We start from the raw sequence: 26,676 nt of genomic DNA, 5'->3' as shown, positions 1-26,676 counted from the left end.
TGAACATTTTATCATACTTGCTTTATATGCTGTCTGTGTCTCCATTCGTCATTCTATTCATTGCTCCAGTTTACCTTATTAATTTCGTAGTAAATTGTAAATATCAGTACACTTCCCCCTTAATACTTCAGTGCCAATATCATTAACTAGATTTCATTATTTGTTTAGTTTTTTTGTTGTTCTTGTTTTACCCTTTGGGACTAAACTTTACAATACTGAAATACACATATCTTGAGTGTACGTTCCTGCGCTTTGTCAGATGTGTCATTCACCAGAGTAACCTAAACCCCTATCAAGATATAGAACCATTACACCATAAATTCCTTTATGGCCTCTGGCAGTTAATCCTTGCTCCTGGTTAAAGCCTGTCTCCAAAATAGTCTTAGTGTTTTTCCACCATAGATTAGTCTTGTCTATTCTAGAACATCACGTAAGTGGAATTTTTCTTTGTTAACTATAGGATTCTCGGTTTTCGTTTTATTTTGTTGTTGTTGTTTGGTTTGGGGTTTTTTTTGGTTTTTTAGGGCTGCACCTATGGCATATGGAGGTTCCCAGGCTAGGGGTCCAATCATAGTAGTAGCCGCTGGCCCACGCCAAAGCCACAGCAACGTGGGATCCGAGCCATGTCTGTGACCTATACCACAGCTCATGGCAACGCCAGAGCCTTAACCCACTGAGTGAGACCAGGGATCAAACCTGCATCCTCATGGATACTAGTCGTTTTCATTAACCACTGAGGCACGACAGGAACTCTATCAATTTTGTTAATCCTTTTAATGAACTACATAGGGTTAATGCTTCTTTTTTCTATTTTTTTCTGTTCATTCGTTTCTACTCTATTATTTCTTGTGTTTTGATTACTTTGGGTTTACTTTGTGCTTTTACTACCTTCTGATATTGGATAATTATTAAGTCATTAACAGGTTTTTTTTAAAAAAATGATCTTTGAAAGCCGTAAAATTTAGTTTCTTGCTAAACACTGCTTTAGCCACATTCCACAAATGTTGATATATTTGCGTTATCATTGTTTGAAATATTTTAAATTCACCTGGTGGTTTATTCTTTACCTCATTTATAGAGAGATCTTTTGTCATTTCAAGTGTTTGTGGGTTTTCTAGATATCTCATTGATTTCTAATTTAATTCCTTTGTTGTCATATGACATTCTATACATGACTTCATTATTGCAAAATTTATTAAATCCCTTTCCTGGCCCAACATATGGCCCATCTTGCTAAGCACTCCATGTGTACTTTAAAATGAATGTGCATTATGCAGAAGTTGAGGGAAGAGTTCTATAAACATTACTTTGGTCAAGGTGGTTGATAGCATTATTTAGATTCTTGCACTTGTTTTTTTATCTATTTCTATCAAGTACTGAAAGACTGGTATTAAAATCTCCCAACTATGATTATGGGATTATTTCTTCCTTTAGTTCTATCAATTTCTGCTTTTTCTTTTCTTTCTTTTTTTTTTTTTTTGTCTTTTTGCCATTTCTTGGGCCGCTCCTGTGGCATATGGAGGTTCCCAGGCTAGGGGTCTAATTGGAGCTGTAGCTGCCAGCCTATGCCAAAGCCGCAGCAACACGGGATCCAAGCCACATCTGCAACCTGCATCACAGCTCATGGCAATGCCGGATTGTTAACCTACTGAGCAAGGGCAGGGATCGAACCCGCAACCTCATGGTTCCTAGTCGGATTTGTTAACCACTGGCCATAACAGGAACTCCAATTTCTGCTTTTTCCATTTTTTAGTTCTGTTATTCAGTACATACAGATTTTGATTGTTCTATATTCCTGATAAATGGACTCTCTTGTCATTATGTACTATTACTCTACATATCTGGTAATGCTTTCTGTCTCAAAGTCTACTTTATCAGATATTAATATAGCCACCCTAGCCTTCTTATACTTACAGCATGTTTAAATATAAATTCATATATAAGTTGAAGGTAAAGTGTGTATCTTGTAGGTGGAATATATCTGGATCTTATTGTGCTTTTTTTAAACCACTCTGACAATTTCTCTTTTAATTGTAATCTATTGTTCTAACATCTAATGAAATTATTAATATGATTTGGATTTAGGTCTGTCATTTTACTATTTTCTCTGGTCCTCCTTTCCTGCCTTTCTTTGTATTATTTGAACACTTGTTAGAATTCCACTTTAATTCATCCACAGATTTTCTTTTTAGCTATAAATTGTTTTATTAATTTAGGGTTCCTCTAGAGATCCCATTAATATACATCTTTAACTGTTCGTAGACTGGTTACTATGCCACTTGCATTAAATGTAGAAACCTTGCAACTTAGACATCATAGACATTAAGCATTTGTGCTGTGATCATCATATTTTCCATCTGCATACATCATTGACCTCATAAGACAGTGGACAGTGTTATCATTTGTGCTTCAAATAGTTGTGTATGTAAAGACATAGATCTTTTGCATGTATACAGGTATGATTTCCAGTGCTCTTTATCACTATGTATAGATTTTAATTTCTGTTGACTGAAAAACTTGTTATAGCATTCCTTGTAGCTCAGGTGTGCTAACAGTGAGTCCTCTTAATTTTCTATTAGATGAAAATGTCTTTAATTTACCTTCATTCTTTAATGATAAGAATACAGGATATTTTTGGTGGATACGGAATCCTAGATTGTCAGTTTTTCAACACTTTAAAGATGTTATTCCAGTGTCTTCTGCCCTTCTTTGTTTCTGATGGAAGTCCTTCAGAGCACTGTAACTTTATATGAAATGTTTAATCTATTTCCGGCTGTTTTCAAAATATTATCTTTGGTTTTCAGCAATTTAATTATGATGTATCTAGGTGTGACTTCTGTGTATCTTGCTTGGGAGTCACTGAGCTTTCTTGAATCTCTAAGTTTATACCTTCACCAAATTTAGGAATTTTCAGCTGTTATTTCTTCACATATTTTTATGCCCAGTTTTCTTTCTCCTCCCCTTCGGAGATTCCATTTACATAACTAACTTTTTATAGTGTCTAACAAATCCCTGAGGATTCTGTTCTTTAAAGTCTATATACTTCAGTTGCTGTATCAACTAAGTTTTAGTTCTGCTCTCTCCATATTGCTGTTTGATGTTTTTACCAGATCTAGAATTTTCAGGAGTTTTTTAAAACATAGTTTGCATTTTTCTGAGATTTCTTATTTCTCATTCATTGTGAGCATTGAGGATATTGTCCTGGCTGCTTCTAAAACCTGATCTCTTTGACAAGGGAGGCAAGAACATAAAATGGAAAAAAGAAAGTCTATTCAGCAGGCATTGCTGGGAAACCTGGACAGCTACATGCAAAGCAATGAAACTAGAACACACCCTCACACCATGCATGCAAATAAACTCAAAATGGCTGAAAGACTTAAATATAAGACAAGACACCATCAAACTCCTAGAAGAGAACATAGGCAAAACACTCTGACATCAACATCATGAATATTTTCTCAGGTCAGTTTCCCAAAGCAATAGAAATAAGAGCAAAAATAAACCCATGGGACCTCATCAAACTGAAAAGCTTTTGCACAGCAAAGGAAACCAAAAAGAAAACAAAAAGACAACTTACAGAATGGGAGAAAATAGTTTCAAATGATGCAACGGCCAGGGGCTTAATCTCCAGAATATATAAGCAACTTATAAAACCCAACAGCAAAAAAGCCAATCAACCCATGGAAAAATGGGCAAAAGACCTGAATAGACTGTTCTCCAAAGAAGATATACAGATGGCCAACAAACACATGAAAAAATGCTCACCATCGCTGATTATAAGAGAAATGCAAATCAAAACTACCATGAGATACCACCTCACACCAGTCAGAATGGCCCTCATTAATAAGTCCACAAATAACAAGTGCTGGAGGGGCTGTGGAGAAAAGGGAACCCTCCTGCACTGTTGGTGGGAATGGAAACTGGTACAGCCACTATGGAGAACAGTTTGGAGATACCTTAGAAATCTATACATAGAACTTCCATATGACCCCGCAATCCCACTCTTGGGCATCTATCCGGACAAAACTCTTCTTAAAAGAGACACGTGCACCCGCATGTGCATTGCAGCACTATTCACAATAGCCAAGACATGGAAACAACCCAAATGTCCATCAACAGATGACTGGATTCAGAAGATGTGGTATATATACACAATGGAATACTACTCAGCCATAAAAAAGAATGACATAATGCCATTTGCAGCAACATGGATGGAACTAGAGAATCTCATCCTGAGTGAAATGAGCCAGAAAGACAAAGACAAATACCATATGATATCACTTATAACTGGAATCTAATATCCAGCACAAATGAACATCTCCTCAGAAAAGAAAATCATGGACTTGGAGAAGAGACTTGTGGCTGCCTGATGGGAGGGGGAGGGAGTGGGAGGGATCGGGAGCTTGGGCTTATCAGACACAACTTAGAATAGATTTACAAGGAGATCCTGCTGAATAGCATTGAGAACTTTGTCTAGATACTCATGTTGCAACAGAAGAAAGGGTGGGGGAAAAATGTAATTGTAATGTATACATGTAAGGATAACCTGACCCCCTTGCTGTACAGTGGGAAAATAAAATAAAAAAAAAAAACAAAAAAAAACCTGATCTCTCAACTACCTTACATGGGTCGTCTCACTGCTGGTCTCCATTGTTTTTCCATCTAAAGATTGGCTCCCATTTTCCTGTTTCTTCATATATTTACTAATTTTAGGTTGTATCTTTTACATTGTATCTTTTGCATTGTAAATGTTATGTTTTGGAACTGATTTCTGTTTCTTTAAAGAGTGTTAATCAGACCTGAAGTTTAAATTTTTGGAAAAGAGAAGTCAATAGTAACATAATAATAGTGGAGGACTTTAACACCCTACTTACAGCAATGGATCATCCAGACAGAAAATCAGGAAGGAAATACAGTCCTTGAATGACACAGTAGACCAGACAGACTTTAAATGGTATTAAAGAACATTCCATCCAAAATCAGCAGAATATACATTCTTCTCAAGTGCACCCAGAACATTCTCCAGGATAGATCACATCTTGAGCCATAAATCAAGCCTTGGTAAATTTAAGAAAATTGAAATTATATCAAGCATCTTCTCTGACCACAATGCTATGAGACCAGAAGTCAACTACAAGAAAAAAACACAAACACCCGAAGGCTAAACAACCAATGGATCACTGAAGGAATTAAAGAGTAAAAAAAGAAAAAAGAAAAAAAAAAAAGAAACCTAGAGACAATTGAAAACACAATGATCCAAAACCTACAGGACCCAGCAAAAGCAGTTCTAGGAATGAAATTTCTAGCAGTACAGTCTTATCTCAGGAAACAAGAAAAGTATCAAACAACCTTACCTTACACTTCAAGTAACTAGAGCAAGAAGAACAAACAAAACCCAAAGTTAGTAGAAAGAAAGAAATCATAAAGATTGGAGCAAAAAATAAAGGAAATAGTGATGAAGAAAACAATAGAAAAGATCAATGAGAAGTTCTTTAAAAAGATAAACAAAATTGATGAACCTCAATCCAGACTCAAGAAAGAAAAGGGAGAGGTCTCAATAAAATTAGAAATGAAAAAGAAGTTACAACTGACACCACAGAAATACAAAGGATCATAGACTACTAACACAACTATATGCCAATAAAAGGGACAACCTAGACAAAATGGACAAATTCTTAGAAAGGTACAACCTTCCAAGACCAACAAGAAAAATGAACAGACCAGTCACAAGTACTGAAATTGAAACTGTGATTAAAAGACTTTCAACAAATAAAATTCCAGGGCTAGATGACTTCACAGATGAATTCTATCAAACATTTAGATAAGGGTTAACACCTTCTGAAACTCTGCCAAAAAAATGCAGAGGAAGGAACACTCCTCATCTCATTCTGTGAGGCTGCCATCATCCTGATACCAAAACCAGTCAAAGATAACACATAAAAAAGAAAATTAAAGACCAATATCACTGATAAACATAGACCCAAAAATCCTCAAGAAAAATTAGTAAACCAAATCCAACAATACCTTAGAAGATTTATACACCATGATCAGTTGAGATTTATCCCAAGGTTACAAGGATGCTTTAAAATACCCAAATCAATCAGTGCAGTTAACAAATTGAAGCATAAAACCCATATGATCATCTCAATAGATGCAGAAAAAGCTTTTGACAAATTCAACACCCATTTGATTTAAAAAAAAAAAAAAAAAAACTCTCCAGAAACTAGGCATAGAAGGAACATACCTCAGCATAATAAAAGCTATATATGACAAACCCACAGCTAACATTATTCTCAGTGGTGAAAAGGTGAAGCATTTCCACTAAGATCAGGAACAAGACAAGGATGTCCACACTCACCACTTTCATTCAAGATAGGATTGGAAGTACTAGCCACGAAAACCAGAGAAGAAAAAGAAATAAAAGGAGTCCAAGTTGGAAAAAAGAAATAAAACTATCACTGTTTGCAGATGGCATGGTAAAGATGCTACCAGGAAACTGTTAGAGCTCATCAGTGAATTCAGTAAAGTTGCAGGATACAGAATTAATAGACAAATCTCTTGCATTTCTGTATACTAACAATGAAGGATCAGAAAGATAAATTAAGGAAATAATCCCATTTCCCTTTGCAGCAAAGAGAACAAAACACCAAGGAATAAACCTATCTAAAGAGACAAAAGAACCTGTACTCTGAAAACTAAAAGACGTTGATGAAAGAAATCAAACGTGACACAAACAGATGGAAAGATATATGATGGTCGTGGGTTGGAAGACTCCGTATTGTCAAAATGACTCTACTGGAGTTCCTGTCATGGTGCAGCAGAAACAAATCCACCTGGGAACCATGAGGTTGCAGGTTCGATCCCTGGCCTTGCTTAGTGGGTTAAGGATCTGGCATTGCTGTGGCTGTGGTGTAGGCCAGCAGCTATAGCTCCAATAAGACCCCTAGCCTGGGAATCTCCATATGCCGTGCCGTGGGTGCAGCCCTAAAAAGACAAAAAAGACCAAAAAAAAAGTCTCTACTACCCAAAACAATCTACAGATTCAGTGCAATCCCTATCAAATTATCAGTGGCATTCTTCATAGAATAAAAACAATTTTAATTTATATGGAAACATAAAAGACCTCAAATATCCAAAGCAATCATTAGAAAGAAAATTGGAACTGGAAGAATCCAGTTCCAGTTCCAATAGGCCTGACTTCAGACTGTATTATAAAGTTTCAGTCATCAAAACACTATGGTACTGACACAGTAACAGGCTAGGAAGCCCAGAATTAAACCCACACACCTATGATCAACTAATCTGGCAAAGGAGGCAAGAATATACAGTGGAAGAAAGTCAGTCTCTTTCATAAGTGGTGCTGGGAAAACTGGACAGCTACGTGCAAAAGAATGAAATTAAAATACTCTCTAATACCATACACAAAAATAAACTCAAAATTGATTATTAAAGACCTAAATGTAAACTCAAAATTGATTAAAGACCTAAATTTAAAACCAAATTATAAAACCCCGAGAGGAGAACATAGGCAGGACACTTGTTGACATAAATCACAGCAGTATCTTTTTTGATCCACCTCCTAGAGTAATAAAAGTAAAAAAAAATAAACGAATGGTAGCTAAATAAACTTAAAGGCTATTTGACAGGAAAGGAAACCATTAAAAAAAAAAGAAAAGGACTACCCATTGAGGGGGAGAAAATGTTCACAAATGAAGCAACTGACAAGGGATTAAACTCCAAAATATACAAACTTCTCATGCAGCTTAATAGCAAAAAAGTAACCCAATCAGAATATTGGCAGAAGATCTAAATACACATTTCTCCAAAGAAGATAGCCAAAAAAATACATGAATGATGCTCAGCATCACTAATTATTAGAGAAATGCAAGTCAAAACTATAATGAAGTATATATATCACCTCACACCAGTCAGAATGGCCATCATCAAAAAGTCTGCAAACAGTAAATGCTGGAGAGAGTGTGGAGAAAGGGAAACACTCTTACACTGTTGGTTGGTGGGAATTTAAATTGGTACGGCCACTATGGAGGTCCTTAAAAAACTAAAAATAGAACTACCATATGATCCAGCAAGCTACTGCTGGGCCTATATACAGAGAAAACTTTAATTTGAAAAGAGACATGCACCCCAAATGTTCATTACAGCACTGTTTACAATAGCCAAGACATGGAAACAACCTAAATATCCATCTACAGAGAAATGGCTAAAGGTACATGTATACAATGGAATATTATTATCTAGTCATAAAAAGAACAAAATAATGGCCATTTCTAGCAACATTAATGGATCTACACATTATCATACTTTGTGAAGTGAGTCAGAGAAAGATATCATATGATTTCACCTTACGTAGAATCTAATTTTTAAAAGGATACAAGAGAACTTATTAACAAAACAAGTTCACAGAAACAAACTCACAGCTTTCCAAATCCAACTTAGGGTTACCACAAGGGAAACTGTGGCAGGAGGAATAAATTAGGAAGATGAGAATAACATAGAATGCTACTGTATAAAATAGGTAGTTAATAAGATCCTACTTATAGCATAGAGAAAATCTACTCAGTAGTTTATAATAACCTATATGGGAAAAAAGAATGGATCTTTATATATGTATAACTGATTTACTTTGCTATACACCCAAAACTAATACAGCATTGTAAGAAGTGTACTCCAATAAAATAAAATAAAAACCTGTCTTTTGGGCAGCAGCTCAGATCTTAGTCCCTCTCATTCATGAGTGGTTCAGTATTTCACCATAGATTTAGAAAAAGTCTGTACAGAATTTAGTGCTCACTCACACCAGCCCTCTCCAGGATTTCCCTCTCACTTTCCAGTGGCTTTAGTTGCTCCCAAACTTCAGACCAGAAAGCCTGCAAGTTTTCTGTACATTTTCACTGTCAGTATAGCTCCAGCGGCAGCCTGCCTTCAGACTAAGAGGAGCAGAACCAGAGATCTCAGCTAGTGCTATTCTTCCTTCCAAATGTTGATTCTGTAATAGAACCTGCCTGCTTTCAGTTGCTCTCCATGCCTTCAGGTAGTTGTTTTTTCTATTTGTTTAAAGTTTATCATTTCTATCTCTGAGAGACTTGGTCCAGTAGGAGTTTACCTAGCTTTCCAGGTTTGAAAGCCTTTTCCTTTCCTCTTAATGAACTTTTAGAAATATTAAATATATTTCTGATTTATTTTAGAAATGCATTAAAATATATTTAAAAAGTGAACTGTCAGCAGGGAGGTCACACACGACATTTTTCGTTACATTTTTCATACTGAGTTAATTCATTGTGTCCCTGGGAGTTGCAGCTTTCTCTAAGTTTTCTGTGGCTGAACCAAGAAAGAAGGCATATGCAGATTTCTACAGAAATTAGGATTCTGTGAGAAATTTTGAGATGAGGAGGGCTAATATCTTTCAAAGTGCAAAGTGATTTTGGAATATAATTTCTTTAGGTTGAGTTCTGGGGAAGTTTTGCACTTAGCTGTGATCCTAAACTATGAATCTATGAGCTATGAATATCTGGGCTAAGGAATAGTTTCTCTTGATAAAGTTAACAAATACTGTAGGGGAGGGGGCCTTTTTTATTCTCAGGTTTTTATTTTCCATTAATTGAATTTGCACCTGTAATATTTATTCATATTTTTTGCCATGAGTTTTTTAAATATCATGAATCTTAAACATTTGAGTTAGTGGTGATATTCTGTTGTTTTAAAAATGTGATGAATGAAATAGCCTGAATTTTTACCATGATAAAGTGTGCGTTTAAGGTCTTTATAAATATGATTAAATGCATAAGTTTCTTTTGTGATTTTAAAAAAGGTAACATTTATGATTTTATGTTTCATTTTGTTTTAGCTGTCACAACTTGGACAAAAATAATGTAGAACCTTAACATGAGAATCTACATAGAACTTGGATAAATGTAAAAAGAGCCCGATGTTTCCTTCTCCATATCAAAGTCCTAACGGTGAAGTTTAGAGTTATTTGTTAATTTTTCAGGAAATTCTATACTTAATATAATGTGTACTGATTAAAAGAATAAAGCATTTCAGAAATAAATTTTAACATCGTACATTCTCTCTCCTATTATGTTTGACAAGTGAGAAAGAAGTTACTTCAGAAGGAAAACTGTCTGAATATAATGTTAAAATACTAATATAATTAATATGATTGAAGCTAGTGCAAGTTTAAGAATACACAAGTATTATTCGATTTGCTCATGACTCTCCTACACATACATATTTTAATCATAAAATTACCTTAACATAGTTTGTTTCCCTTTTGCCGTGTCCGCAGCACATGGATGTTACTGGGCCAGGAATCAGACCTGCATCACAGCAGCAACTCAAGCCACTGCAGTGACACCACCAGATCCTTAACCTGCTGTGTCACAGCAGGAAATACACCTCTAGATTTTAATGTGAAGATTTTAAAGCCACTTTAAATGTCTTTTCTCCCTCTGGCACACCTATGTACATTTTATCACATCAAGTCTCTCCTTTATAAATGTCAAAATCAAACATTAACAACATCTAGAGTGGAAAGATACAAAACATTTATCCTGTAAAGTTCTAAAAATATGTACAAGTGAGTGTTAAATTTGGTTCTAACCTTCCTATCTGCCTGGGGTGCAGCACTGAGAAGAAATGTTGATCCATCATACAGCCCAGGGCAGTCGTAAGATAAAAGCAAACCAACTACTCTGGAAAAACAAACTGTTCCTATTATAAAGGTCAGGGAGCTTTTCCTCCTAATGAGCCTCATCAAGAGGAATCTGGAGCATTACAGGCAACATCCTGATAATAGATAAACATTCTGCACCCCCATCCACCATGCATCAGTGCCATCATGCCAAAGCACAGGTCAAGAAAAATAATTCTAGTTGTGTAGTGGTTGGCTGATCTGGCCTAGTCCTGGGATGTATGTTTGGGCTACCATAACAAATTACCATGGATTGGGTGGCTTAACCAACAAACATGTATTTCTCACAGTTCTGGATGCTGGAAATTCTAAGATCATGGTCCCAGCAGATCCATTATCTGGTGAGAACCTTCTTCCTGGTTTGCAGGCAGTCATTTTCTTGTATCCCCGCATGGTAGAAGTAGAGCGAGAGCTCTGGTCCCTTCCTCCCCTTTTGAAGGCACCAATCCCATCATGGGGGTACCACCTCTATGATCTCATCCAAGCCCAGGTACCACCCAAGGCCTTTACTATCATTACACTGGGGTTGAGGCCTCAGCATATGAATTTGTGGAAGACACAAACATTCAATCCATTGCACTACATTTGTCAAAGTGGCTGGTGCTCAGGGCTTCAGGACAGAACGTTATGCAGAGACAACACAGCTAATTGAGATGATAAGCTACAGAAGAGCAAAAGCAGTGTCCCTGTTTCCTCAGTATTGGAGAAGTCAGGCTCTAAATAGTTAATTTAAGAACATGTTAATATGTTAAAACTACATGAAAGACAAAAGGAAGTGGTCTCTTCATGTTATCTTTGTGCAGTTTAAAATGGGTTGGAAAAGTAGTCTCTGAACGTGCAGTAATTTCTTTCAGGCTTGCCTTAAGTTCACATAAAAGGTCATTGCCAAGGTTCTGAGATAGAAACCTTTCTGTGAGACTATAAAGATTTGAGGCCTTTAAAAATACATATGGATAGATAGATGATAGATAGATGATAGATTTGAGGCCTTTAAAAATACATATAGGTAGATAGATTGATATCCCAGGAGTTTACCTTATGACACAGCGAAAATGAATCTGACTGGTATCCATGAAGATGCAGGTCTGATCCCTGGCCTCGATCAGTGGGTTAAGGATCTGGTGTTGCCATGAGCTATGGTCACAGACACAGCTCAGATACCATGCTGCTGTGGCTGTGGTGTAGGCCGGCAGCTGTAGCTCCAATCCAATCCCTAGCCTGGGAACTTCCAACAGCCATGGCTGCGGGTCTAAAATGAAGGGGAAAAAAAAAAAAAGCCAGAGAAACTTTGTTTTTTCTCAAACAGTCCATAGTTTAGTCCCATCTGTCCTGGTCTGGGTAACCCAGCATGGGTACAGAGCAGGCACCCTCCAGGCAATGCAGCACACATGAACTGGCCAGCTCAGGATGCTCAACAAAACGTACTCCCTACCACTGAGCTCATAAGGAACCAGCAGACTTAGCCTCCCATAAGAAAGAATTTGAGTAGTTTGGCATAAACATGGGAAAGGTCAGTTGGGAAAAGGCAAAATAAAAAAGAGCTGCGGAAATTCAAGTCAAAACAGAAATTTGCCCTGAAATGAAAGCTTCCATTTCATCACCATCAAGTCATAACTGTGACAAATTGGAAGATAGACTCCCATCCTAGTGTGATCAATATTGTAAATTTTCAACTCATTCCCTTAAAATTTAGCCATTTTTAGGTAATAGTTAAAAGAGGTTGAAGCTGTGTGGAGATTATAATTTACCTAATTTACCTAAATAGAGCCAAATCATCACACCACGGGCATTTGGAGAAATTTTTTCACAATTTTTTAAAATTGCTAGGCATAGAGCAACCTGACTCCAGAGGCTGATGAGATTGTACTGAGGTGACATATGACTAAAGAACACTGGAAACTGAATGTCTGGTTTGTTGTGGCAACCACATCAAAACAGACATAGAATTAACAGAACTAGGGACCATTCAGCTTCACTTTGTTGAATTGCCCAGGGTTCAACAGAATCGCGAGTCTCAAAAGTTTATATCCAAAGAAATGTCTGGGTGTTGACGAATGTGTACTGGGCTTTAAATGACGGTAGCTGCTTTTCTAATGGAAACCTCAGGATGTCTAAATTATCAAGCATCAACCGCTCCATATGGCTCAATTTCAAAAGAAAGCAGATTGAGCTAAAAGCAAGCTCTCTGTTTCAAGTATCCTAAGAATCAGAACTACATCAATTCTAGAACTAAGAAAAGACCATGGCTACATGACTATCATGACGTATGTTGATTTTTCTGCCAACATCGTTTTCCCTAATTTTTGTCACTCTGATCTTTTCTTCCTTTCCTTTCATCCGTATGGCTCAGGTGGAGCTGACAGCATTCCTGACAATAGTAAATGGTTACAGGATAGATAAGTAAACCCAACCAAGGAAAGGCAATTAGACTCCTGCAGAAGTACTCTTTGCTGCTACACTTAAACTGGAGATGTTTAAACATGAGGCTGTAAATACTGCCATGTGACACGTGAGAATGAAGCCAATACGGAGCCCAAAGACATCCTAATGACATCATTTGAACCCCCCAGTCTATCATTAGCATAATCTGAGTGTTGGAGCCAGAGACAGACAGTAAAATCCAGCAGATTATTTAAACATCTTTTGAGAGCCAAAGAAATGTAAACCAGACAAAACATAAGAAACGGTGATTTTCAGATAATGGATGTCAGCACAGAACAATGATCCCTAAGAGAAGAGAAATTTAGCAAGATATGAGCCCTATAATTGCTCAGCTTATTTCTTAAAGAGACTATTTTCAGGGTGCAGCTAGTCCAGAGGTCTCTCAGTTGAGACAGAGTTGGACAGCTGGGAAGGTCAAGGCAGTTTGCAGTCATAGGGTGGAGTAATGGAAAGAAGAAAGCTACACAGGAAGAGAGTTCTAGATAGAGATCTTCAGAGGGTCAGATGAATACTGGTCAGTGCAAGTGTGTAAGGAAACTGCCCGAGCCCAGGGAAATAACTACCTCAGAGTTAACACAAGAGCAGGAACAATTGTTGGCCCACAAATAGGGTGTGTTCCCAATACCCAATACCCAATTCATGGGGAATGTCAAGTACTCAAGAAGTGTTTTTACCTCAGTCATGGAGGAAATTAGCCCAACTAAATGCTCTTGAGGTCTTACCTAAGGAACCTTAAAAGCAAGACTCAAAAGGATTAAATTGTTTCTAAGTAACTTTACCATGTACAAGAAAGTATAAGAATAGAGAAGTACAGAAATATCTAAGCCCCCAAGAAGATAAAAAGTTACAGTGTCCAAACTTACCAGATAAGATTATAGGACAATAAAGAGTACAATGAAGAGAAAAATCCTCAATAGAAACAGACCTAGAAATGCCAGAGCTGAAACATTAAAACAATTATTCCCACCAAGGACCTCCAAGCAATTTAAAATAGATATGTAGAAGATATAAAAAAGACTTCAGAGTTCCCACTTTGGTGCAGTGAGTTAAGAATCAGACTGCAGCATCTTGGGTCGCTGCAGAGGCACCAGTTAAATCCCCAGCCTGGCACCATGGCTCGGATTCAATCCCTGGCCCAGGACTTCAATATGCTGTGGGTGCAGCCATTTTAAAAAAAGAAAGAAAGAAACGTCAATTGAACTAGAAACAAAAAATTCAATGTCTGATATTAAAAATTTTCTAGACATATATGAAGAATAAAATTTATATACTGAAGTTAAAGAAGACCTGGGTTTTTTCAGTCTAGTTTTAATGAACCAAAAGTCAACTCTTTAAACAAAAATGACTCCTAAATATTTTCTGTGACCAAAAACTTACAGTGACAGCCTTAAGACATGCCTGAATCTTTTTTTCTAATTACCTGTCATTACATTCACTTTTTGGCTTAAGACAGTTTGAGAGGACTTTCTACCATTTGCCAAAAAAAAAAAAAAAACAGAAAACAAAAAAAAAAACAATGAAATAGTTGCCTAATTCTAGAAATCATACCTACATCGATCTAACCAATTCTGAGAAAACACATTGTCTTTCACAGAAGTGCTAAAACCAATGCTTATACCTACTCAGGAACATGGATGTAGATTCAGAATTGAGATATGCCTGTAGAATATAAGCTACAATTCAAAAACTCCCTAGTCTGTTAAATATATAAGAATTCTCACTGATTTTTATATTTGGCTAATTACATATACTAGGCCTAAAATTATGAACCTTCTTGAGAATAAAACTGATTAAACTGTTTGTGGACTACTTTTTGTGCTGCTAAAATGTTTGTAGTTGTTAATTCTTTGAGTAATGTTTTACATCATTCAGTTCACACAAATTTCTGATCATGTATCCTCTACTTAAAAAATAAAAAGCAAAAACTGGAGTTCCCATTGTGGCTCAGTGGTAACCCACCTGACTAGTAACATGAGGATGTGGGTTCACTCCCTGGCCTCATTCAGTGGGTTACGGATCCAGTTTTGCCATGAGCTGTGCTGTAGTTCACAGACATGGCTCAGATCTGACATTGCTGCGGTGTAGATTGGCAGCTGCAGCTCCGATTAGACCCCTAGCCTGAGAACTTATATGCCACATGTGCAGCCCTAAAAGCAAAAAACAAAACAAAATGAAAACAAAAAGCTTGGATTACACAATCTTCAAGTGTCTTATGATCATTAACATTCTAAGATTACAGCCAAACACAGAAAACTGATTCATAAACCTATATTCCAATTTATTTATAAATTAACATACACTAAAAGTCAGCAATGGTCAGTTGCATGGGTCATACTTTATGAGAAGCAGAAGAGCAAAGAAGAGCAAATCAACAGCTTTAAGCTTCTATTATCAGACAAGGACTTTGCTATGTGTTTTAAATATTAGCTCGTTTAATCCTAATAAAATCCCTAAGAAAACAGGTAATACTATTCCTTCTTTGCATATGAGGAAATATAAATTCAGAGTTCAGCCACTATCCAAGGTCATTCGGTTAGTAAGTGGTGGAATTTGTACTGCACAGATCTGAGTCTATATCTTTTCCATTTGAAATGAGGAATTCGAGGTATTACGATGTTAGTAATTTGAGGACATAGAGGTTAGAGATACTTTGACCAAGTTATTTCAGCCTGATAACTTCTCTAGGTATAGCTATCCCTAGGTTTCTGGGGACGGTGGATGGATTGTTTTCAAGAGCCCCATAGACACCAAAATCAGCAGATGCTAATGTCCTTTGTATAAAATTGTATATAGTATTTGCGTGTAACCTATATGCATCCTCCTCTATACTGTAAATCATTTCTAGATTACTTATAATACCTTATACAATGTAAGTACCATGTAAATAGTTGCCAGTATGCAGCAAATTCAAGTTTTGTTTTTTGGAACTTTCCATTTTTTTTTTTTTTTCCCCACTGTACAGCAAGGGGATCAGGTTATCCTTACATGTATACATTACAATTACATTTTTACCCCACCCTTTCTTCTGTTGCAACATGAGTATCTAGACAAAGTTATATTTTTTAAAAAATATATTTTTGATCCACAATTGGTTCAGTTCTTAGGAGCTGGAGGAAAGACTGTATAAGTTTGCCCAGTAACCAGGACTGATTAGCAGAAGCTGGTCCTTAAAGTAAACATTCGACAGGACAGATGATAGATGAATGAAGATTCTAGTCACAAACCCTCATTCACTGACTCTACTTCAAAAATCCAATGTGGCCATGTGCCCTCATTCATTCATTCAAGTAAACAAACTTTTATGAAAAGCCTCTTATGTGCAAGATACTCTGGGGATGCTAGAGTTACAAAGTCAAAAAGACACAATTATAACATCCCTCATTTCCCAAAAGATTGGAGACAATGTCTTGACTTCTTCTAGCCAATGTCTAAGAAGTTACACCATTTTCAGAAAGAAAGTTTTTAAATCACAGTGCAGGGTGGTCCTTGTAAGAACACCCCTCAGAAGTAAGCTAGTTCTTGGATTCAATTAGACTTGGGATAAGCACCCCTAAACATAAATGGTCCTCAGCTCCATATAGTTCCTTCAGATAGCTGCCTTTCTGTCCTTGTAGGAGAAAGACCTTTCCAGTATCTTTCCTAGATGTTGGTGCTTTCTTAGGGCCAGCTCAAAACATACATTTATTAAATAATTAGAACAGAACCAAACCTTGGAACCCTGTGCAGCTGCAAAACTAATAAAGAAACACTTGCGGTGCTGTCACCAGACAGTCTACAAGACTACGGTTGTTTCGTTTTTTTTAAGGTACAAAGTATTGCATACTCTATGTGTAAAAAAGAAAAAGGAATACACTTACTTATTACATGTACATAGAGTAGCTCAGGAAGGATACATATCAATTGGTAACTGTTGACTTGCTAGAAAGAAACTGGGTGCCTGGGGTACAGGGATGGGAGGGAGACCTAGAGACTTTGCATTGTCCAACTTTTATATATTTTGAGTTTACTACCATATTGTGTTATTTATTTCACTAAAATTGAGAATGGGGGGGAGAGCTCTTCTGATATATCAGGGGATAATAGATTGTTTCAGCTCACAAAATCTAATTGCAAATCTGATAAGATCTTTTAAATTCCCATTTTACTTCCTGTCTCTGTAGCATTTAACATTGTTGTCTACTCCCTTCTTGAAATTCCCCTTCTTTAGTCCCCTTGACATCCAAGTACCTTTTGATTTATAGTCTGTTCCTATCATTCCTGAGATTCAGACATCCTAGATGAGAATCAAGGGGAGAAAGTGTCATCGGATTTGTCACAGAATACTTTGTATAGGGACAGCTGGTTTTACCCTATCTTACCACTAGAAAAAAATTAAGAACAGCTACTCAGCACTACACTGATTGATACTAATGTCTCTATTTAAAAATATTAATCTACAACTGAACTTTGGAGCCAGACTGCCTAAACTCAATCCCAGCCTCATCTCTTATTGCCTATGTGGTCCCAGGTAGTAACTTCTCTAAGCTTCAACTCCTCACCTCTACAAAGATAAAAGAATTTTATAACCTCATACGATTGTTATGCCGATTAAAATGACATAAAATCCAGAAAAGTGGTAGTTACAAGGTCCAAAGCTCAGTGCACGTCAGCTATAACCACATCCCACTTTGTAAATTTCTGGAGGGCAGGGCTCTGCCATCCATTCAGGGGGCTGCTGGTTGGTCCCATAGAGACCTCTATTGCCACCAGGTGCTGTAAGTGCCTTGGGAGTGATTCTCACAGACAGGAACCCAGGAGCCAGGCCCTCAGCTCTGCAGCTTTTGGGCTCCACATGGCCACATCAGGGATATGCCTAAGACCTTCCTAAAGACTCTGGTGCCATTTGCCTTCTGTGGCACAGGCTCTTGGGAGTAGGAGCAAGATTCTGTAGACAGCAAAGTTCTCTGGCCCATTCTGCACCTCTGCCAGCTGCTAAACATTGTGTCAAAGGCGCAGGGCGCAGTTCTCCTCTATGTACACAATCCTCTTCCTCCCTCCGTCAGGAAGGTAGGGCCCTCACCGCCTCTCTGTAGGCAGCAGTTCAAATATCTCCTCTGGAAGAACCACAAAATGTCCCAAGTTGTCCCCATGCTGTAGTAACAGGAAGGAAAGGAAATAAGTCAACCAATTTTCTCATTCCCAAATGTCACCTCTGATTTGCTCTGCCCCCCATCCTGGCCCTATCTGACATGATCCCCCATGTGGGCTGTATGTGGGTACTGTGTGCCAGCTGTCACCTCTCTCCTGGCTGCCCATGTGGCTAAACTGTCAGTGTATACACCCCATGGATCTGCCTCAGCACAGACTCTGAATCCTAACATGACATCAAGAGGCAGCTCCTGCATCTCAAGAATTCAGCCTTATGAGCCCCGGCATTCAGGCACCTTGAATTCAGAGAAATGTTTGACGGCTCAGGACCCTTGTGCTGACATCAAGATTCAGCCCTGGAAACAATCCTTTGGCTCCAGAGTATTTGGTGATCAGATTTCTAATAAACTGCTTGTGTTTAGGAGGAAAGTCGTCCAAAGGCAAGAGTGAAAAAGAGACCACTTTCAATTTGAAGTTGGTAAAAATAGGGATAATAGTTTATAAGATGTAGAAATAAGTTCCCACATTAAGGAGGCAAATGCCCTTCTCAGCTATGTTTTCTTTCTTTCCTTCACCTCCTCACAAACCCGCCTTTCATGTCAACAGGGAACTCCACGATTGATAGATTGACCCCAAAGATATCCAGAAAATAGATGCCCAAGGATATGCAAAATTAAGGGAGCTTTTCCACTTGCTTCTAAATATTCCAACTTCATTTACCTTCTAACCCCCATGTCCCTGTGCCTGCTCACTAAGGACTTAGAGCATCAGATCATCTGACCTCAGGCTGTGTCCTTGTTTTCAATAACTTTAATAAAGTTATTTCCTTTTAACAGAAAGAAAAAGAGAGGATGGTAATAAGTGAATAGAGAGCATCAGGATAATTGCCTTATTAATTCTCTCAAATAAAAACTTCTGGAACTATAAGATTGAAGAAGCTCAGGACTGAAGGAGCCCCCACGTGGCCCAGTTTAACTGCTCAATTCTCCTCTGTGACACCAGCACCAGCCCTGCCCTGACCCCAGCCAGTAGTCCTTCAGAATCATTGTTGTACCTTCTTCCTGAGATACCAGCGACATCCTTGGACAGCTGAGCCAGGCCATAAGAAAGCTCAGGAAATTGCACCTTCACATATGCACAAGCAGGTCAGACTTCCAGCACCATGCTCCCTTTCATCACCTGACTATAAAAGTACCAATATGATGTGAAGGAAATGCTTATCCATCAGCCATCAGAGAGCAGGTATTTCAAGAACTGCTGGGACATGGATAAGCATAAGCCACCTTGAAGCGGAAGCCTTACTAATTCTCCAAGTTTTCTTTTTCAAAGCCACGCTGGATCCTGCCACCGCGTTTATGAGTCCCACTTACTGAAAGCATCTCCTCTGCAGAAGAGCATAGGTATATATGAAGAACAGCATCCACAGACATATTCCTATAATAAAAAGATCTGTTGGCCTCCTCCCACATGAAAGCACTTGCCATAAGGAGGCAAATACTAGAAATGCTGTGTCAGCATGGGAAACACAGGTGTCAGACTGCAGCCAACCTGCCTTTTGCCTGTCTTATGCTTTCTCTGGTGCCCTCTGTACCTAAAGAAATGGACCTTGTGGTCATCAGCAGGCAAAAACTACAGTGAGCTCAGCATTTCACTCACTTTAACTTTTGGTGATATTCATTTATGTCTAAAGGAGAAAAATAAGAAAATCTAAGTGCTCTGGAAAAGTGCTGCCTATTTTACCTCCAAGGTATGAGTTTCTGTCAGAATAAATAGTATACACATACACACACAGAATAAATAATGAAGATCTTACACTTAATCCTTCCTTAAGAAATTTCTGCCTCATATAAGAGTTGCTAAAGTAATAAAAACTTAATACGGACCATATGGAAAGCCAGGAACATACCAAGTATGATGAGGAACCAGCAGGAGTTGGCAGTTACTTCAGAGAACTGATTACATGTAGGTGTGTGGGTAGGGGTGTGTGAGTATATAATGTATGCGTATTCTGAATATGTAAATATACACACACATACCAAATAGCATGACAAGTAATTTTGTTCAGCTTGATGCTGCCATGGCATGGAGTGTCTACATTAAGCATTATTTCTGGTGTGTCTCTGAGGGTGTTTCCTGATGAGACTGGCATTTGAATCTGTGGATTCAGTCAAGTAGATTGCCCTCCCCAGTGTGTGTGGGCATCAGCTAATCCCTTGAGGGCATGAATAGAACAAAAGGCAAAGGAAGAAGGAATCTGCTCCCTTTGCTCCCCACCTACTTCAGCTAGGAGAATGGTCTTCTCCTGCCTTGGACTGAAACTTATACCATCAACTGCCCTGGTTCTCAGGCCTTCAGACTCATACTGCAATTACACCACCAGCTTTCCAGGATCTCCAGCTTGCAACTTCTCAAACTACTCATAATAATACACACACATGCACACATATATGTAATATACATATTATATATGTAAGACCGTATCACATATAAATGTGTATATAGGCAGACCTTTGAGATATTGCTGATCTAGACCACCACAACAAAGCAAATATTGCAATAACGTCAGTCACATCAATCTTTTGGTTTCCCACTATATACAATAAAAATTATGTTCATACTATATTGTGATCTACTAGGTGTGCCTTAAAAAAAGTATATATCTTAATTTAAAAATACAAAACCAAAAATTTTAAATAGTAGCAAAGATCACTAATCACAGATCATCATAGCAATATAATCATGGTGAAACATTAGAAATATTCTAAGAATTACCAAACTGTGACCCAGAGACAAAAGTAAGCTAAGTGCTGTTGGAAAAACGCCACAAAGAGGAAGTTCCCCTTGTGGCTCAGCAGGTCACGAATGCAACTACTGTCCATGAGGATGCAGATTCGATACCCGGCGTCACTCGGTGGGCTGGGGATCTGGCATTGTTGTGAGCTGTGGTGTAGATCACAGACATGGCTTGGATCCCGTGTTGCTGTAGCATAGGTCTCCAATTGAACCCCTGGCGTGGCAACTTCCATATGCTACAGGTACAGCCCGCCACCCCCCACCAAAAAAAAAAGAAAAGAAAAATGGCACCGAGACTTACTTGACATAGGTTTGCCACAACATTCAATTTGTTTAAAAAAAAAAAAAAAAAAAACAGAAAAAAGAGCAATATCTGCGAAACACAATAAAAAGTGCAATAAGACAGGGTATGTCTGGATATATATATAGATATATAGATATATAGATATATATACATACTGTTGATTCTGTTTCCTATTTCTCTGGAGACCATAGTACACACATGATAGATGGTTGGTTGGATGGATGGATAGAAAGACAGACAGAAAGATATAACCAGAGAACAGTAATTTCAAAGCAGGCCTGGGGCATCAGTAAAAATAATGACTGTAACAACTACTGACCAAGCATCTTCCATGAGCTGGGAACTAGCCAAGCATTTCACACATGTGCCCTGGGGTTTCAGCCAGGCAGAAGAGGATTTAAAAACACCAGTTGTGAAGTTAAAGCATCACTATTGGAGAATCCTTCTGGGTGCGCATCACAGCAAGAACTCCTTGCCTGTAGAGAGCACCTCTGTGGTTTTCTCTGAGCCACATGAGAGAGAAATGAATCCCTGTCATTACTTGGATTTTGATACAGGTAAGGAACAAGGAGGAGAGCCAAAAGAAATTACTTAAGAAAGAAATCACCATTAAATGAGGAAAAAAAACATAGGGAAACCAGCCCTCTGGGGACTATCTAGGGGTCCTGGAAAGGAAGGATCCTGGGGTAAAAATAAATGATGCCACTCAAGCCCAACCCATGCTGTTGGAAGTGCCCCATTCCAGGGAGGTGAGGTGCTCAATATAAGCTGCTACCACTATGGGTATGGCTCTCTCCCAACTAGGACATAGAAGGGAAAGGTATTTTCCTTCTGGTTGGAGAGAAAGACATCAGTGGGAAGATGGCCAGGTGGCTGGAAGAAATACACTAAAATAACTATCATGTCTGAAGAACTACAAATTGACAGAAAGTAACTCAGACAAACTACAGATTGACAGAAAGTAACCCAGACAGGGTAGGTCACCGCCTCAGGCCCCACGGGGTGGGGAGGCACGGGGAGGACACTCCAAAACAGCACAAGAACAAACAGGTGAGGGTCCACCCAGGTGACCTTAGGCGGACTGTATTTTTACACTACGCTGGTGAGCCTAGAACATTCAAAAAGACGTACTATCTCTCCCCTGGCCTCACTACAACCCCATGAGACGAGTACTTATATATCCACTTTACAAGTGAGAAAAACTGAGGCATAGTGAGCTTTTCTAACATGATAGGTATATACAGGCAAGTCACAATGCTGGAAGCCAAGGCTATGACTCCAGGGACTCTGCTCTCCACCTCACTTTGCTGCCCATTCTCTTAGCAGAATTCACGATACCTGGATGAAGGCCCAGATGTGTAGGGAGACAAGAGATGTGTTGGTGTGAATTCTGTGCTATCCAGCCTATTTGTGAATAGCAGAGTCTGGCATCCTAGCCATCCCTTTGCATGTGATCTCTTTCTCCCTACCCTGGGCATGAGGCAATGGCCAATTGCCTTCCAGTCACAGTGAAATGGCTCCAGCAAGAATCTTGAGCACTCACCTCTTGTTTGGCTCTTTCTGAGGGAGACTACCATATTTACAGACACTGCTTCCTTGCCTGGTTCTATAATACACGACCTACCACCCTGGCCATCGGTGATTAGACTCAACCTATAATCTGGTGGGGAGCAGTCTTAGCTCAAGAAGGGAACCTGTACTGGATGGGGATCCGAATCAAATGATCCTCTCTCTTAAGAGGTTTGCAGAAAGAGGGAGAAGTTGGTAGCAGGTGCTAAGGCAGAATGACATTCAGAGGTAGTCAGAATAAAGAGCACTAGAGTAGCTGAGTGTGGGTGATGGCAGACAGCTAGAGCTGATCTAGTGAGTCCTCATACTGGAAGAAGAAAAGTCTCTGCCACTAGCATCATGAGGCATCCTGAGTCACCGTTTGGGGAAAGAACTATTTTCCAGACTCAAGAGGCCTGGCTACAGGACAGTCCCTGGATCTCCATGGGCCTGGCACTGTGATTACAACCTGGGTCTATGTGAACCTTGAGGTGAAGTCATCCGTCATTGATTTAGTCTGAGTGAGCTTCCAGACACGCAGTAGCAACTATCAAAAGAACTGTATTGTTCAACCAACGATCAACCAGCATCACTTTATATTTCAATACAAATATTTTGAGAACAGTCACTTCTTCCAATATACCTTCAAGACCCAACAGTTGTGAAGCTTAAAAGCAGACAATAGCTGCAGATGGCATGATTTATGGGGAGTGCATCTGGCTTGGCTTTCCATTCTGATGTTGTCTTGTTAATATTCATGGTCCTTACTCCAAATCTCATGAGCACTTCTCTTTAGCCCCCATCAACTTGTTCACATTCATGACCTTGTTTTCTATCTGACAGTGAGATTCTGACACTCCTGGGGGTTTTTTGTAAGTGTGGGTTTCTTTTTTTTAATTTTTTAGCAAAACACTGGAAAATAAAACTATTATGTTAGCTGGAGTCTTCTACCACCATCTCCTTCCTAAGAACTTTGCCCTGTCTTTGTTGGCTTTTGTCTGCTTCCCTGGGCCAGCTGACAACCAAACAAAGTCAACAGTGGTCTGGCCTCCTTTTCAGGCCCTGCAGAACATGCCATACTAGTCAAGATTTGCCACTAAAGTGTTTAATTTCTTCTGAAATTTAACTAACATGACTGCTGACCCACCTCCAAGGCACACTGCTGACCTCAACCAAAAATCATGTTGTGCTTTTCTCATGCCTGGGACTTGGGATGGCTAGGAAAATTGCAGTGACCCCTTCACCAGGACTCTGATTTTTTTGCCATAATTATTAGGAAGACCTGAAAATATTTAAAACTTTATTTTGAAGAAAATAATGTTTCCTCATGTGTGAAACTGTTAATGTACTATTCCTAAGTCTCTCTCCACCATACCAGATCTTGACAAAGCCTGTTAGAGAATCTAAATGATGAAGTTTGCCATATACTAACCTAGCTACTCATTAAACCTTAAGTTGTTACTACCCCATGGGCCCCTCTAATACAAAATTTAATTCCTCTCAGTCCCCCACCACCACTCTCCCCCCAGCACAATGCCTAATACATGAAAAAGAAATAATAGAATGACAGAAATAATGGAATGACAGAGGAAGAGAGAAAAGGAAGAAGAGAGAGGGCTGGATGAATGAGTGAACATTAGGACCACACATCAAAAGTGTAAACTTCATGCTATAAAATCTGAACACATCCAAGTTCCTTGGTGGCTCATCAGGTTATGAATCCAATATTTACAATAAAAACTAACCAACATAAAAGGAGAAACTGATGAGAATACAATAATTGTAGGAGACTTTAACACCCACCTCATATCAATGGATAGATCCTCTAGACAGAAAATCAATAAGGAAACAGATCCTAAATGACATAATAGCAAAGTTAGACTTAATTGACTTAATTTTCAGGACATTACGTCCAAAAAAATTAGAGTATAAGCTCTTCTCAAGTGCACATGGAACATTCTCAAAGATTGACCACATACTGGGGCACAAAAATAACCTCAACAAGTTTAAGAGTATAGAAATTATTTCAAGTATCTTCTCTGACCACAATGGCATAAAAGTAGAAATCAATCACAGGAAAAGAAATGAGAAAAAACTGATTACATGAAGACTAAACAACATGCAACTAAAAAACCAATGGGTCAATGAGGAAATCAAGAAGGAAATTAAAAAATACCTTGAAACAAATGATAATGAAGACACAACCGCTCAAAATCTATGGTAGGCTGCAAAAGCAGTGCTCAGAGGGAAATTTATAGCGATACAGGCCTTTCTCAAAAAAAGAAGAAAGATCCCAAATTGACAACTTAACCCTCCACCTAAACGAATTAGAAAAAGAAGAACAAAAAAGGCCTAAAGTCAGCAGAAGGAAGGAAATTATAAAGATCAAAGAAGAAATCAATAAAATAGAGATTCAAAAAACAATAGAGAAAATTAATAACACTAAGAGCTGGTTCTTTGAAAAGGTAAACAAAATTGACAAACCCCTGGCCAGACTCACTAAAAAGAGGAGAGAAAGAACACAAATAAACAAAATTATAAATGAAAAAGGAGAAATCACAATGGATACTGCAGAAATACAAAAAACCATAAGAGAATACTATGAGCAACTATAAGCCAACAAATTTGACAATCTGGAAGAAATGCACAATTTTCTAGAATCTTACAGCCTGCCAAAACTGAATCAAGAAGAAATAGACCAACTGAACAGACCAATCACTAGAAATGAAATTGAAAAAGTCATAAAAACACTCCCTGCAAATAAAAGTCCAGGACCAGATGGCTTCACAGGCAAATTCTATCAAACACATAAAGAGGAACTGGTGCCCATCCTCCTTAAACTCTTTCAAAAGGTTGAAGAAGAAGGAATACTCCCAAAGACATTCAATGATGCCACCATCACCCTAATTCCAAAACCAGACAAAGATAACACCAAAAAAGAAAACTATCGGCCAATCTCTTTGATGAATATAGATGCAAAAATTCTCAACAAAATCTTAGCCAACTGAATCCAACAACATATCAAAAAAATTATACACCATGACCAGGTAGGGTTCATCCCAGGTCCACAAGGATGGTTCAACATTTGCAAATCAATCAACATCATACACCACATTAACCAAAGAAAAGTCAAAAATCATATGGTCATCTCAATAGATGCAGAAAAAGCATTTGACAAAGTCCAACATCCATTCATGATCAAGACCCTCGCCAAAGTGGGTATAGAGGGAACATTCCTGAACATAATCAAAGCCATTTATGATAAACCCACAGCAAATATAATGCTCAATGGGGAAAAACTGAAAGCCTTCTCACTCAAATCTGGAACAAGACAGGGATGCCCATTCTCACCACTGCTATTCAATGTAGTTTTGGAAGTCCTAGCCACAGCAATTAGACAAACAAAAGAAATAAAAGGCATCCACATAGGAAGAGAAGAGATAAAACTGTCACTGTATGCAGATGACATGATACTATACATAGAAAACCCTAAGGACTCAACCCAAAAACTACTCGAACTGATTAATAAATTCAGCAAAGTAGCAGGATATAAGATGAACATTCAGAAGTCAGTCGCATTTCTGTATACCAGCAATGAAATGTTAGAAAAGGAATACGAAAATACAATACCTTTTAAAATTGCACCTCACAAAATCAAATACCTTGGAATACACCTGACCAAGGAGATAAAGGACTTATATGCTTAGAACTATAAAACTTTAATCAAAGAAATCAAAGAAGATGTAAAGAA

The 26,676-nt window shown here is 38.3% G+C and overlaps 1 protein-coding gene across 2 annotated transcripts in view; it reads left to right on the top strand.

Annotated features, from left to right (window-relative positions):
- Positions 1-10,075, top strand: part of SCFD1 (sec1 family domain containing 1) — a 109,580-nt gene extending 99,505 nt beyond the window's left edge. For both annotated transcript variants that reach the window (XM_047795159.1, XM_047795158.1), the window contains one exon: positions 9,866-10,075. In XM_047795159.1, coding sequence (XP_047651115.1) covers positions 9,866-9,889 — 24 coding nt within the window. In that variant the 3' untranslated portion in view covers positions 9,890-10,075. The remainder of the gene's footprint in view (positions 1-9,865) is intronic.
- Positions 10,076-26,676: the final 16,601 nt, after the last annotated feature.

This window comes from Phacochoerus africanus, chromosome 9 (genome assembly GCF_016906955.1).
Source record: "Phacochoerus africanus isolate WHEZ1 chromosome 9, ROS_Pafr_v1, whole genome shotgun sequence".
Lineage (NCBI taxonomy): Eukaryota > Metazoa > Chordata > Mammalia > Artiodactyla > Suidae > Phacochoerus > Phacochoerus africanus.
Note: the sequence above shows the minus strand (reverse complement) of the source record. Positions and strands in the feature narration are given on the sequence as shown.